At 41.2% G+C, this 15,403-nt stretch overlaps 1 protein-coding gene across 1 annotated transcript in view; it reads left to right on the top strand.

The window, feature by feature from the left end:
- T265_00381 (hypothetical protein) overlaps positions 1-15,403 on the top strand; it is a gene marked incomplete at both ends in the record, with an annotated part of 40,770 nt that overhangs the window by 9,131 nt on the left and 16,236 nt on the right. The window contains one exon of the mRNA XM_009164126.1: positions 2,647-2,784. Coding sequence (XP_009162390.1) covers positions 2,647-2,784 — 138 coding nt within the window. The remainder of the gene's footprint in view (positions 1-2,646; positions 2,785-15,403) is intronic.

Genomic DNA, 15,403 nt, shown 5'->3' on the forward strand with positions numbered 1-15,403 from the left:
CGCAGAGGACAGTACGACTTTACCCCCAGACCGCCTCGTAGCACGATTACTCGTAGTACGGGGTCTCGCTGCTCTGCCTGCTCTTGGTCTGGCTTGGCCTTCCTGGCATCGTTGCACCTTGTGGAACGAAGTTCCAACCAGTGTAGCCCGCGGGATCTTGCAGCACTCCAAGGTGGCAGCTTTAGGTAGGGTTCTACAAAATTATACCCAAATTTCTACAAAATTGTACCCAAATAGATGTGGTTAGCTAGCACAATTTGGTCCTCCTGTTAGAGCTATTTTGCGAGAAGAAAAGTACAATATTCGTGGACCACATATCACACGAGCCCGCTTTTGCCAACAGTACTCCTGAAATAAAAGTGTTTTTCTGATGAGGCTTACATAAAGCTAATTTTGAAACAGTAAGACTCCTTTCAACGTCTGGGTCATCCGTTTGTCCTTGTCACTGCTTCGAATTTCACACTGATCTGAGTCAACATGGGAACCAAACCAACAACCCACTACCAGATTCGAATGATGGATTTAAGATCTTGTATTACCCTGGTCGGGATGATTGACTGGAAACTTGTAGACCAAGGTGTCAGCTTCGTGCATCATTGGTTCAGCTTGGTTAGAATGGTACCACTCGCTCTATGAAAAAATGAAGATGGCCAAGTAGGGGGATGCTGCAAAAAATTCAGTTGAATGGTAAACCGTTTTCCCAGTATATTTATATAATTTTGGAGCATGCAACGACAGAGGGGTAACTTAGACTAGAATAAAGAGAAATGAGTATGTGCGATCATCGGGGATATTTCACTTGTTAAATGCATTTTCACAACTCAGTTGGGTGTGTTTGTACCCGCTATGTTCTGATCTTGCAGGCTGTGTTGAACAGACTGAAATGCATGCTGTCGATGAATCACACCTTGAAGTCTGCACTCATACTGGTTTCTACTGTGTATCCTATGCTGAGAGTCTACTCAGAATGATCGTGAAGATGTACTTGTGTTTCATTAAATAGGAAAACACCCGATTCCTACAAAAATTGCTTGGTGATGGAGGAATACCTTGGTCGTTTTTCTTGTTATTACCCTGCAGTGTCCATTCATCTACGGCCTTTTCGTTAACAATGCCCCGTGAGATCAGGGCATTCAGAGAATTTCAAAGCCTTTGTAAACTGGTTCAAATTTGAATTGTTGTGTACGTGATGCAGTTTACATAACCTTGAAAGGAAATGACTTATAAAACGATGCTTGATAGAACACCTGATAATAAGTAAGGTTTGACTTGTGTTCATACCATACAGCACATCGACGTTCTATGAATTCACCACCGGTGCACTCACATACTCCCGATTTTTCTGGTTGTGGCTTAAAGCACTTAAGCTTCGTGATAGCAGAATGTGGTTCAGCGGTACAACTCTAGTAAAAAACGCCTACTCACAAGCAGTCCTTAGAGCCTGTGAACTGCAGCTTAGGTGCCGTTCGCCTCAGTGCAAGACGCGGAATCTATAGTGGGTTTGGCGATAGTGCCATTCTTCTGGGAAATCTACAGGCGCCGTCCAGAGAGGGCATCTAGTAATGCGTTCTTCTACAAACACATTAGATCCCATAAACCAACTGCTGTTTTTCCTCTCAGCCCCTATGAGTGTAGGTTTGTTTACTGCCCTCTCCATAACTCTTCTGCGTAAATTCACAGGTGTTTTATTTCTAGTGAAAGTAAAAATCGGTACAGCTTATCCTAGTCTGAAGTCATAATTAGGGGTTTACAGCGCACGTTCAAACACAACAGCACCATATTTTAAGTTTACTTTTCCATCCAGTTGTAATACCTAACTGAACTACTGGTGGATATAGGTGTTTTAAGGCGGACATTTTACCTTCATCATTGGCCCCCTGAATTTTTCTGACAGGTTGGAAATCTTACATCATCAAACTGCAGTTAGCTGAATAAGTATGCTTGGGGCGAAAAACGCAGCGCTGACAAGGAGCGGGGTGGGGGGTGGCGTCACACAGAATCATATTGATGTTGAAACCTTATGAAGAAATCATGCAGTATGATATTAGGAAATTAGGCTTCAAAGCCAATGAATCAGTGCTCGAATCACAGACAGACCAGAGAGTTGTATTGCGATTGGGTGAGCAAATATGCAGGCAAGCCTGTATAATCCTGAGGGGATTACAGAGCTAGTGAGAATCGTTGTGTCCCAAGATGTAACTGGACTGCCAAAATGATTGGGAGTAGTTCAATATGGTTCACACAGAAAATCTGACAGCTAGAGAAATTAACTTTAGCAAATTTACTTAGAATTTTCAGTAATTAGGATACGGTATCCCGATGACTACCGAGATGTTCACTCATGACCGGATTTGTGCCTCATGAAAAATGCTGCATCCGATCCGGAGAGCATGTGTGACACGAAAGCACATCCACGTAGACATGCTATGAAAAGGGCGTCCAACATTGGTATCTCATAAAATTCGATTGCACTCTTATGACCAGATGCTGTGTAGAACTTACTAAAAACAAATCTCTGCATCTCTTAAAGTTGCAGCTTGTTTCAACAGTTCCCATAAAGTCTTCAGGCTTCCTGTGACTACTACTCTAGTTGCACACACAGCAGACAGACCTTAAACAGGTTTCCACTTTTACGTTTGGTTTCAGAACCAGACCAATCCTTCATATGGAGCTTACCGCAAGTCGACGACACCGCTTCCGGTACGTACAAAACACCGCAAAAACCGTCGGGGATCACAATCTGACTACTATATTGTTGCTGAAACAAATAGCAGTGGAAACGAGGTAAGTAAGTTGGAGTAGGTCAATTTTTAAATCTACTAAAAGACGGAAGGGCCCACATTATGGATGTATTCCACCATAGACAATTCGAGGGAGATTCAACCGAATTCAGCTGAATCGCCTGTTAATGGTATTCCGATTTAATTGGATATTTTGTATCAGCAACTTATGAGTAGTGTGTTACGTCCAGAAAATAATGTGATCACCATGCTCTTGGTTAGGGTATATGGACAATCAAAACTTTCCCCTTCTCCCAGTTCCACTTCCGCATTAATGTATGGCACTTTGATAACGATTGCTTATGATGTCTTCGTACTCAATGAAATATAAGCCATGCTTCAATCGACGAATGCTTTGCAAACCACAAACAAAAGAAACCATTTTTTCCTTCAGTGTTTACAGGATTCCAGATTTGGAACCGTTCAGCCCAAATATCCAGATTTTGTGCAGGTTGAAAGCCACCTATTTCTAGATTTATGTCGTTTAAATATGCCTTTCGGCCAATAATGTATGTGTTTCCCACTGTGGTTCCCTACATATCTTAAAGTTACTGGTACTCCCTCGTAGTAAGGTTGCTTCTCAGTAAAAAATAATGTATACTATCTGGGGCAGTGGAGACATGCCTTCCAGGCATAGCAAATCCTCTCGGGACCTGAGATGAAATGATTGCCGTTAACTATGTCAGAGTGGGTCATCAATACGCGATTACTGAGTTTTTGCCAGTATGTATATTAAATCCATGGACCAATGGAGGCTTTCGCATCAGCCATACACTGATACACAGATCAACCAATGCATTCTTGTAGGCTTGTTTCCTTAGAAACAGCTTTTCGAATGAACACTTAGATTTTAACTAAAAGGGTCACATTCTGCTGGTTTCTCGCAAAACCTTAAAGTATGGTATTGAAATCCGTTGTCTTTGCGGTAGCAGCCTCTGTACACAAATTATTATAGCAAAATTCTACACTTTAGGAAGGTTTGACGCGAAAAAGTTATGTTTCTTTACTTAGCTTTACAAATAGTCGACTCTACTAATTTAAGAATGGTTATTTGATGCTGCGTGATGCTTTTCTGGCTTGCTAATTGAATCCGAAAGCTCTCGACTAATGCATTTTGTAACAGCTTTCCGTCGCACTTACATTCATCAGCATTCATACGTTTATCACTAGGGCAGATTCGAAAAAGCATCAGTAGTATTCGTCCTACGAATACAAACAGTATTCAAGTTCTACAAGTACACGCATTTGCATGTCAGCTTGGTTTTCACGTAAGACAACTAAATCCCTTTTTTATGATATTCTTCAATTGAATGTCTGGCACCAAGCATACCTCATATTTCACTTAGTACGACATTTGAGGTATCCAGCCTATCTGATGAGCCTAAAGAATCACGAAACCGGGCTGGCGAAGAGCTTTCAATAACCAGTGAGCAGACTCCTTTATGAAGATATACTGAGACATCTCGAATATCGTACCAACTAAAACATGAGGCGGCCAATGTACTAAGCTAAATTATCAAAAAAGCCAGTATGACATTAAGTGAAAACATCGCACTTGGATGACACACTCACTTTTATGATAATTAAGAGTTGACGGGAGATTCAATTTAGTATCAGCTGAGTCTCTCGCTAATTCTAATGTACACCCGGATGCTCCTCCTATTTTAGTGGAGTCCACATTCAAGATAACAAAGAATTTTTCTTCGCTGATTATTGCTCAAAAGATTGCTGAAAACTCTCCAGCAACCAAGTATCGGTTTCGCCCCTCTCAGGGACTTGCCAAATTAGACTCATCTCCCCAACTTTCACTACTGTTTTAGATATTAACAGGTATTGATACGCCTACGTTAGTCAGATTGGACTTACACTCCTACATAGAGCTATGCCATACAAACTTCCCTGTAAAATGTAACACCAAGATAAATGGCTATTGGTGACTGCTTACACTTCTCGTTTTTTCTTGAAATGCTTTCGAATGCCTGGCTTTACAGCTAGCCTCTAGCTAAAAGTAACATCAAGATTTGGAAGTTCATAAATTTTTCGAGGAATCAAGGGCAGGTAAACGTGGTGGAAACGCTATCTTGGAGCTGTTATCCTGAGCTACACGTCCCTGTGCTTGCATGAATTTGCATGTACGGAATGTCACAACCCAGCTAGTCCATACATTAAGACACCTGGTCTCCCAGACAATGCTGAATTCTGATGATGATCTCAGTGACAGGGGGAAGCTAGCAAGAGAGTTGACGGTGGATGATCAAATGTAGATTAAATCAAGTCCTCCATGTTACTTCAGGTGATGATGATGATGATGATGATGATGGCTAAATAAATGCCGCTTATGTCCAAGGCCATCACGGACCACTTTGGTTATTGCAAGGACCGATGAGCAAATGTGAGATCTGCAACAAGGGTCATTTCGAGGGAGCATGAGGCATTTACACCCTTTAACATAAGTTAAACGAGCTTGACATACAGTGTCAGTTAGGACCTCCTTTGAAATTGGAAAAAAAGCAAACTACAAATATTATGTCTCAAGTATCTATCTAGGAGAGGATATCCAGGCTGACGTCTTTAGTACTGATACCGTAACCACGGATGGGACAATCTTTTGTCTAGACCGACAGCACAGATGTGCGTCACTGCTATCATATATCGCTGTTATGAAAGCATGCCTATGAAGAGACTCAAAATAGCCAGTGATTTTTATGTATACTGATTACTGGTTGGATAAACGCGTACTCAAAACTGTATTACTCGCTCTTTTGCGCAGAAAATATCCGCCAAAAGAAATTCGGTCTCCGCGATCTCACAGCTCACGTTTGAACACTTCTCCTCCTGTCCTAAAAAATTCTTCTGGTGGGTCCACACCAAAAGGGAAGCACTAGACCTGAGTTTCACTCTCATTAGGGCTCATGAGTAGTGCGTATCCTAATTTGTGTCAATGTTAGCACTCCGGACACCTGATATTCGAGGTAACCGTGTCACCACTACTCCACGATAGCCCTTGGAAGCACCGAGTAATCACGGTTCAACAGGCGAACGTGTTAAATGAGCCTGATTGGTGTTCCTGGCGGCTTGAACGTCCAACCGGCAACTTTTCTGGTTGTCGATCGATCGACCAATCTGTCAGAACTTAGCAATTAGGTTGTGTCAGGGACGCTTTAAACCTGCTGGAAGTTTCTGGATTAGTTTCAAGTCCCCCTAAAGACACACATCAGTACACTGATATCCGTTTTATTCACTTCACTGTTCCTAGGCGTCGCCGGTATTTTTTTACGCAAACATAACTGGTTAGAGCGAATTGCTTCCCAAACCTAGCACACATTGAATGTCAGTGAATGTTGCTTCAACGGAAATGGTTCATCCTGGTTGGTCTCATTCCAACTGTGCTGTTAGTTTATGACTCAACATCACCATCACCACAGTGAACTATATCACATTATTTGTACGAATGTAGGACCTGCGATTTTGCCGTTACTTTGCGCACATGTCACGAAACGAACACCGTTTTTGACGTTCCGCGTTCCAATTGATGAGCAATTTTCAACTTCAGACTCAGTTTGACCCAAAAACGTGGCTTGTGTATATGTGCAAGGCCTACAGGAGGATATAAGTTGGAGGCCATAACGTTTCACTCAATGTGTATACTATGGATATTTAGGCTATTTTAAGGGCGTGTGAGGGTGCTGCGTAAGTGATACTCGCTTTCTACGTTCGTATGTGCTTATAGGTGTGTTTTCGTTAGCATATGATGTTTTTTATTATCAGGTCACGAGTTTGGCCTGAATTTGTGTGGGGAAAAAGGGCAACTCAGAAAATTGAGGCTATATTTCATTCTCTACATAGTTCTTGTCGTTGCTGCATGTTTTGTTCGCCAGCCAGGCTGTCCATAAGGTTACCTAAAACTTCAGCAGCCTTTTACCGGTTCGGTACTTCTCGTGAAGTGTGCGTAGTCCCCGGGTTTCCTTCAAACTGAAGTGGACTATTAAAGCGTTTGCAATGTATTGTATTCCCTCAAGGAAGTACAATCTAATAGCTGTAGCGTCGTATCAATCAGATGATTAGAATGTTTTGTGCAGCAGGTTCCTCTAAAGAACAGTACGAGCATGAATTTTGGTTATCTCGTTAATATCGCTACAATTCGCAAAAGAGTGCAACCCGTTATGTTATCGTTTTCCAGTTTCCTGACATTTGTTTCAGGAGGCTTGAGGTTTTCGAGACTGTTTTTGTCTTGTCAACTAAAAATGTTCATTATTGGGACCAAGTAAAGTATGGGTTAGATGTTGTTCCTCAGACGAAATACACTCAAGCACAGCACACAGGTAAGGAAACCCAAAAATACTGAGAGGCTATTCCAAAGTATAGCTAATTAGATTATCCAAAATTAAACCTTTTCTGGTGGTCGTTGGCTTGTTCGCTGGGCTGGGTAATTTGATTGCAAACGTTTCATCACCAATCGAGGTGACATGGCTGCATGTACAAAAGCCTAAAAGGCAGTCCTCGATGAGTTTTTTCGTCCGTTACGTCGACTCCCGAAAGGCTATGAACACAAAGCTTGTGCGCCTTCACAAATGAGTAGAATTGCATATCTGTCTGCATTATCTGTCTTACTTGCGTCGTCCCAGATTGCCGTTTTGATTTTAAGATTTCACCCGGGTGTTTATTTACGGTTGTCTGAAAATTCACCAGCGATGAAGGAATATCTCCAATAAGAGCTTATTCACTTGTGGAAGCTAGAACATTTACCCACTGAATTTATTAGGAAAGATAGGAACGAATCATTTTCAATATCCGGGATACTGACTGTCAGCTAATCAGGATTGGGAATGCTGATATTAGCAAGTCTAACATGATTCATTGTGGCCATGACAACAGACACGATAACTGCATTCTTCTTAAATTTCGCTGATATTTATTCTGTAATATCACCCTTTAGAGGGGTGAGAAATCAAACAGACTAGCCTATATTATAATAACGGTCGTATCTTGCGCGAACGAAGAACCTTGTGGCAGGTGTCTACATGCATATATCATGGTTATATCCAGGTTTGACTGATACAGGGAGTACTGTATTGCCTTCACAGAACCACTGAGTTTCTAAACACCGGTTTGCTGATTGTCTAACTTGTGATACCCATTTGACGGTTGGATGACAGACCGCGTTTGCGCTGGGCTCATTCTTAAAGATGGATCTAAAACACGCACACTACATTTATTCATGTGCGAAGAAACTCAATGAGTGGGTAGAATGCGGACTAGAGTTATGCATTTTTTCTGCTGCTGCGCGATGCAGCTACTTTCTTTTATTCAGTAGCACGAAACATATTGGCAAACGTCATACAATTTCACGTTACTCAGCCAGCTTTGTGCCCATAGGTCAATTGCATTCCCCTCCAAAGGGTTAACTCAATGTTTCCAGATGGAATTCGGTATACAGTTTTTCTTCTGGAACTTTCCATCCACTACCAATGGGAAAGCTAATCAATGAAGTTTTGAAAGTTGGTATGGGAGAATCTTTGGGGAGATTCGGGGGTCATGGATCGCTTTTGATTCCTAATATACGCAAAAGACAAACAGTTGCTAGCACAGAATAATTCTGCCTGTTCTCTCAAATTCTGACGTTGTATTGATTCATTTTCAGCCATGGTAAACGGGTGAAACTCTTGATATCAGGGAGGGGTAATACCCTCCTCCCTCGTTCCTGACTAAAACCCCTAGATAAAAAATAGACTGGAATCCTGCCCCATGAATAACTAAAAATGTATACGAAAACTGCTGTTTGCTTGACCCAACGTTTTCCGTTTTCAGGCTATTTAAATGGTGTTCAACATTCAATTCTGTTTAGACCTTATTCATTACTCGACACCACTTTGACCTGATAACTGTTTGACAACCGAGTTAAACTTCACCTGCTTTTTGTAGATCGGTGGGTTTCACTGAACACGGTACTCTATCTAGATGCACTGCGTTTGACCGCATTGATTCGCTGCATTTCAACTGCGCCATCATGTGAATTTGTGGGTAGCCAGCTTGGCTTGATAATCGTTGGATCTGGAAGCAATGTTCCTTTCAGTTTTAAACTCGGTATTCCGTGAGGCTTTGTAGCGCACACAGTTATCCTTACGATGACTACAGGTGCTTGGCCACGCTTTGCATACTGATAATTTGTTGAAAGATTGCTGGCTAGGTTGCATTAGTTGCGCTGAAGATGTCTCCTCGAATGGTGACCAAACGTTTGTAAATCAATTGCCAAACTCGGCGAACAGATCAACAGCCACCTGATCAATTACCAACCCTTTGCATATTTATCTTTTTGTGATAAGAGGGAAAGTTGCTGTAACTTCGACATCACTATGTTTGACTAAACTTCATGAACCTTGGCCTGCTTTGAAAATTTTCTGTAGGGCGAAATCTTTCCAACTTACATTTCTGTCCCCTGAATGGGTGCTCTATTAGGAAGCTGTGACAGGTTTAATGAGGAATCCAAGAAAGCAGCATTCAAAAGGATATTTCGGAGCCATTTTGAGGCAGCGCTTTCGCATAATTCCATTACATACCGTAAACAAGTATGCGTATTCCTAGAAGGTGACATCGTTTTTTTAAGCGACCCAATTTTACAAAACTACCTAAAACCTCTTATTGTGTTTCATACCAATGCGGTTTATTCTGTCCGCTTTAATCCATCAAACTTCTCTCAAATAGCTGAAGACTTCCTTAGAATCGCACCTAATGTGAATGAGATCTAATGGAATTTTCAGATAGACTACTTCTCAGTCTATCGGCTCTGTTCCTCAGCTTTTGTCACTGGCATCCTATGGAGCCATTTCAGCTGTGAATGTCAAAAACAGAACGAAGGACCGCATGCTGACTATAAGACTGCTGAAAACATTTCGACAGCCTATTATCGAAATAACATATCCTAAGGAAAATAAGGCAGTCATGGTCTCCTAGTTTTACTTCACTCTCTTTCTTCCACACCAAAATTCGATACTACCGGTGAAGTATATCATATGATACATATATATATATACATATATAATATCGTAAATGAGAGACAAGGCTGAACCTCATCTGTTTCTTCAAGACCAAAGGCCGTTATGAAAACCTGCGTCAAACTAGCAAACCGTTTTCAATGGTATGTCCAGACATATGGGCAACGGTTTGCGTAGGTGTAGTGAACAATGTGTTACTACCGTCCAGAAACTTTGACACAGTCGTATTTGGCAAAAGTACAGATGCAGGCATCCGGTTTTTCCAGTGCTAAAATTGACACAGGCGTACAGTGGGCTGGTGCCCTGTTGCATGCTCTTCCTATTCTTTTCCATCAACAGTCGTGAAAGCAATACCATGTAATTACTGTGCTGGTGTACCGTTTGCATGTCGATACAACGGAACGCCATGCATCACATGTTTTCCCATGACAAGAGGACTCTTCTACTGCACCAGAATCCAACCTCTCACGTCTGTTTGCTGATACGCTCCCTGGAACCACAATGTTTTGAAAGAATTTTCGACTTTAGCTTTACGATTAACTCTGTGCGACTGCACGCACAAATCACTGGCTATAGGTGAGACATTCCGAGTCATTTTTGTGAACGTTCTTCGCTCACACTGACTTGGACAGACTATCTCAACCAGAATCTGGTTTCTAGATTCTTGTAGAAACCTCGATCCCGCCATAGCTCACTGTTTGTTGACACAATTCTTGACCACGCTCTTAAATCCGGCGATTTCAAGGTCATCATACCGTTTGGCAAACTGTTCGCGGTTATATTGAAGACACTGTATCAATGCAGCGATTGACATCATCTACCCTGTTCTGTGTCGTTGAAAAGCTGGACAAGTGTTGGAGTAGCAACAGGTCCATGAATAGATTTCACCTTCGGTGCCTGAGGCTAATCTCTCGGCAAAATTTATACGGTTGACTGAACAGAAAGAAACGAAACCCTTTTGCACGGGATCATTGAATTCTGGATATCTCAGTCGAAATTCTGGAGGCTGTTAACAGAGATGTTGTTAACACGAAACGAAGATACACACCAGAACAAGGTGGCTTTCGTCAGCTAAACAACCATCGATTTTGAGTGACAAAACTCAAGTTTATCAGAAACAGAGGCGCAACTGCGGGTGTTGAACAGGGCAGCAGAACTCGCCGGGTTTGTAGCGGAGAGAGTCCGTTTGTGCTAGTCAACCAAGACGTCACCATCAGCTAGCACATAGCATTCTGCTAGTGAAGCGTCGGCAGTAAATGCAAATTCAGAGGAACGGCGTTGGCTATTTTAAGGTATCAAACTAGTTAGCCTGCGAAAGGGCCATTTGTAGTTTGTAACCGTTTGTAGTTGAGTGCATTCCGCGTTTGAGTCCATGGACACATTTCAGTGTGAATGGTTGATTCAGTAGTACTACCTTCTAGTACCTATTTCGAATATGTGACCCACGTCGGTCCCGAAGAAGACAACTGAGCTAGTTTTCTCTGATTGTGTTGATTATTTGGATTTATTCCGCTTTGGGATTCATCCTCAGCAGTCTGGTGTCTATTGCTCGAAGGTGTGTCAAGCGTTGAGTGCTTTCAAAAGAATTCAAAGCCAGCACGAAGACAAACTGAACATTTGTGAGGATGTATTCGGGCGAGCAGTTTCTACTTCATTTCCCTGCATTAAGGCTCCACGTCCTTAATGAGGGTAGATCCACAAATCTATTCGATTTTGCACAAATGCCAAAGCCAAGTGAGGAAATACTGTCAACGTTTGTTCGGTTATCAATGTGTCGACCAGGTAAAGGGCAACGATTCTCACATCCAATCTTAATCGATTTGCCGATACCTGATCCGTCGCGTAAGTAGGTGAGCAGAAGGCAAAGCAAGGAAATGTGGTATATGTTATTAGGGTCCCGTAGTGGTGTTTCTCATGGACAATTTTGCAACGAATGATTGGAGGTAACTGCAGAGAAAGCTTGAATTGGACATAATGAGTTTTGTTCAACTCTAGTTTGCTGGGCTGGGTGCAAATTTGTCGAGGCCAGGTGTATGTCGTTTTTTCCGGGTTGTTGTTCCTATCAGCTTTGGTCTGAAATTCGGACTGCCACTTTGATTACCCCAGTTTGTGTGTTTCTATTTAATTTGCTCCCAAATGCAATGTCCCTCTCTCTCTATTTAACTTGCTCACAAATGCAATGTCCCTCTCTCAAGCGCGTTCGACTTGATGCAGTAACCTAGAACGAATGATATATATATATATATATACATTATATACATATGTATATATATATATACATCCACATACGTCTATATACATTATATATATATATACATACATACATACATGCATACTGTTCACCAGGTCACCTGATATTAGAATGACTACCATCCGTAAGAAAGCGAATTAGATAAATTTTCATTATTGCTTAACGATTACACATAAATTCCTATATTCTGTTGAATAGACGAAACACTTCTTAGGTGACCATAACAAACTCAAACATATTTGCCCACAAGGTCATCTCATAGTTATTTCCAGACACCTGAGAAAGCACAAAGGTTTGAAAAGAAACAGCAATCCAAATTAACCTCATACTGAAAAATCAGCAAATACTTCAAAAAGACGGTGACGTACCTCAAATGAAATCGCGAAGCTATTACTGATCGGCCTGGGAAGACATTATGAGTCGCAAGTGAATAGGTCCACTTGTTGATTCAATATGCATGGCCAAATTTGCCAATGAAAAAACTCTTTCGCCAGAATTAGTACAATTTTTTATCGTTGAATTCTTCTGCCAGCTACACTTTTGACTATGGAATGACTTTTGGTGTGAACAACAAGAAATAATTAGACTTTCACATGGCTTCTATCGAAAGGTACCAAAGCAGTTTTTTCATTCATACATAATAAACGGAAATCGCTTTCATCAGCAACATCTGGTTCCTATGCACTAGCATGCAATTCACACCACCAATCGTTACCTCTTAAATTGTAGCGTGGACAGTAAAACGATAAATCTACCAAAAACTTCTGCGACTACCCAGATCCTTACACAATCCCTTCTGGAACTAAATTTTGTCTTCCCAAAACATGTCGGATTGACTATCCAGTTGCCCTAATTTTTTTCTTTTAATGAACTTGCGAGCATCAGCCGTCCAAACTGGAAGAAGACTCAAAACAATAACAATAGTGTCCATGATGTCATTTCAGTCTAATAAAGTAATACTCCATGGCTTGGTTCGAATGATTCTGCTCACTTTAACTGTCACATTCGATTTCGTTTCTATCGTAACAAAGTCAACTATTTATCCTGCTGTTTTCTTCCCGTTTGATTGTGGTGATAGAGGTAGTGCAAACCAGTGGTCTACACCATAAAAGCGCTAGCGGACAACACACATCTGGGACAGAAACAAGTGAAACGTTGAGCGATAACTGGGTTGACTTCAGTTTATTCAATTATTGATTAAAAGCTCTACACCGCCTTTAATATACAATCAAACAAAAGAGAGTTCTATGTGCCCATAAGGTTACTTTTTACTCAGGGTTTCGTCCTCATATTACCTATAAGGATTATATCGCACATTATATCAACTTATGTATATATATATATATATATTATATCAAGGTAATTTTTGCGAAGCTCGGTGCGAACTAATGGATATTCCGAATGCGATAAAATCAGTTTTTCAAAAGACCTCATGGATACTAGGTAAAGAACCCTTAAAACAGAAAATCCAGAGAGTTCTCTTTGGCCTCATAGTGCTGTAGCGGGTCTACTCTCACCACAAATTCTAAATGAAGAAGCTGGACATTGTCAACGGTTTTATGCATAAGACTGCTGTCGATATACATCGACCGTCAAACTCCATGATAAATGAACTGGTTGCTCTGGTACGTCTTCAGGTTAGTATGGGGACTAAACAGCTTGTCATAAGCAAATAGTTAATCCATCTACAAAAATTTACACATTGAAAATTCAACATTAGGCCACATTAAGGACACGAATGTATTGCGCTTTGCTATAATAGTCATATTAGTGCAATTTTGTCACAAGGTCAACGCTCCCAGTGTCAAGTAACATGGCCTTGGTCACGTGAAATGTGGGGTGAAGTGAAACACAAAGTGGAACTTGGATTTTTAAACTGCTTTTTTTGGCATGAACAGAAGGCTGGTTGAATTATCGTTCGCGAGATTTCTTTCATCCTCAAATTCGTGAATGTACTGCTGACAAGCGTGTGCCGATTGGAACTCGGAGCAAATGGACAAACCAAAGAAATTTATCACAAAAATCATCTGAGTGGTTTAGGGACTGGAATTCATATCTTCACAAACTAAAAAGACGACATACTGGGGTTGATATAACTAGTCATAGTTGTCATGGTAAGACAGGTGCGGAGATCCCTTCCTGTAGGAGAAGTCAGCCTCTGCTGAAAAGCCGTTAAGCCGTCCGTTGTCAAAATATTAATTATTGAATCTACTTGCCACGAGTTTGGGGTACGAGATTGCCCGAAGTTTCGTCAGATGCTTACTGGTGATTACTCTCAATGAAGGTTAAACAGCTGCACAGTGCGCTTCAGCATAGACTGGTTTCACTAACAGAAGCAATCTCCTTAAAGCGAACGCTTACAAACGCAAGCATGTTATTTCCTATAATACAGTTTGTAAATTAAATAGGACCGTTGCATAGGATTGTCGTAGTTATCTATGCTTCTATATAACAGCAAATACCTTCAGTTTAAACTATGACCTTTTCTGGCACGTCCAATGCCAGCCAGCCAATTGCAAAGCTAGCTATCACTGCTTACTAAAGACTGCTCATTTTGACTTGGAACTTCTACACAAGTTTATTTTCACATATTTCTATAATATTCATTCAGATTCACCATAAATCATATCACATGAAGATATATAACATGCCATGTACACATCGGAGTGATACTGTTCATGAAATGGTCTTCCTGGTTCAAAAAATTCTTCCGTTGTGGTGCAGCAATGATGTGCAGCAGCGAACAGCATTACGATCGAGCCCGTTTTTTGTTTTCTTGAGATCTTCGCTGTCCAAGCTGGGAAACTAGCCGACCTGTGGTGCAAGAGAAATGCAACAGGAGCAACCCACATGCTTCTGTGGGTGAAATTTGTTCTTTTTGAACCAACTATGGTTTGAAGCGTCTATGACCAAATTCTTGAGAGCTTTTCAGAAATGTTAAGGTTTCAGGTAGCCATCCAACAATGCACATGAAAAGCCTGTGACCTAATATCGGAACATCAGTGTGCCATCATCTCAATGTTTCAGCGCACCATGTGTTAGCGCATGTGCGAATAAAACACACCAATTGAGGTCAGAAATTCACTTGTGCGAATTTGTTTTTGTCGATCAGAAACGGTTGCTAAACACAAGTATTCTGTGTTCGCTATCCTCCACTATAAGTCGCCCGTCGTTTTAACGAACATCTTTGTCGTCCAAATTATTATATCCACCTACCAATATAAAATGTGTCCAGCCGATGCACTCTTTACTTCGTGACCGACGCAGGTTGATAGACATCCAGAGTACAAATCGGACTGTAAGAAAAAACACTAAAAATGCAAATTGGTAGACCTACCAATATAAAATGTGTCCAGCCGATGCACTCTTTACTTCGTGAC

This window comes from Opisthorchis viverrini, assembly GCF_000715545.1.
Source record: "Opisthorchis viverrini unplaced genomic scaffold opera_v5_3, whole genome shotgun sequence".
Classification (NCBI taxonomy): domain Eukaryota; kingdom Metazoa; phylum Platyhelminthes; class Trematoda; order Opisthorchiida; family Opisthorchiidae; genus Opisthorchis; species Opisthorchis viverrini.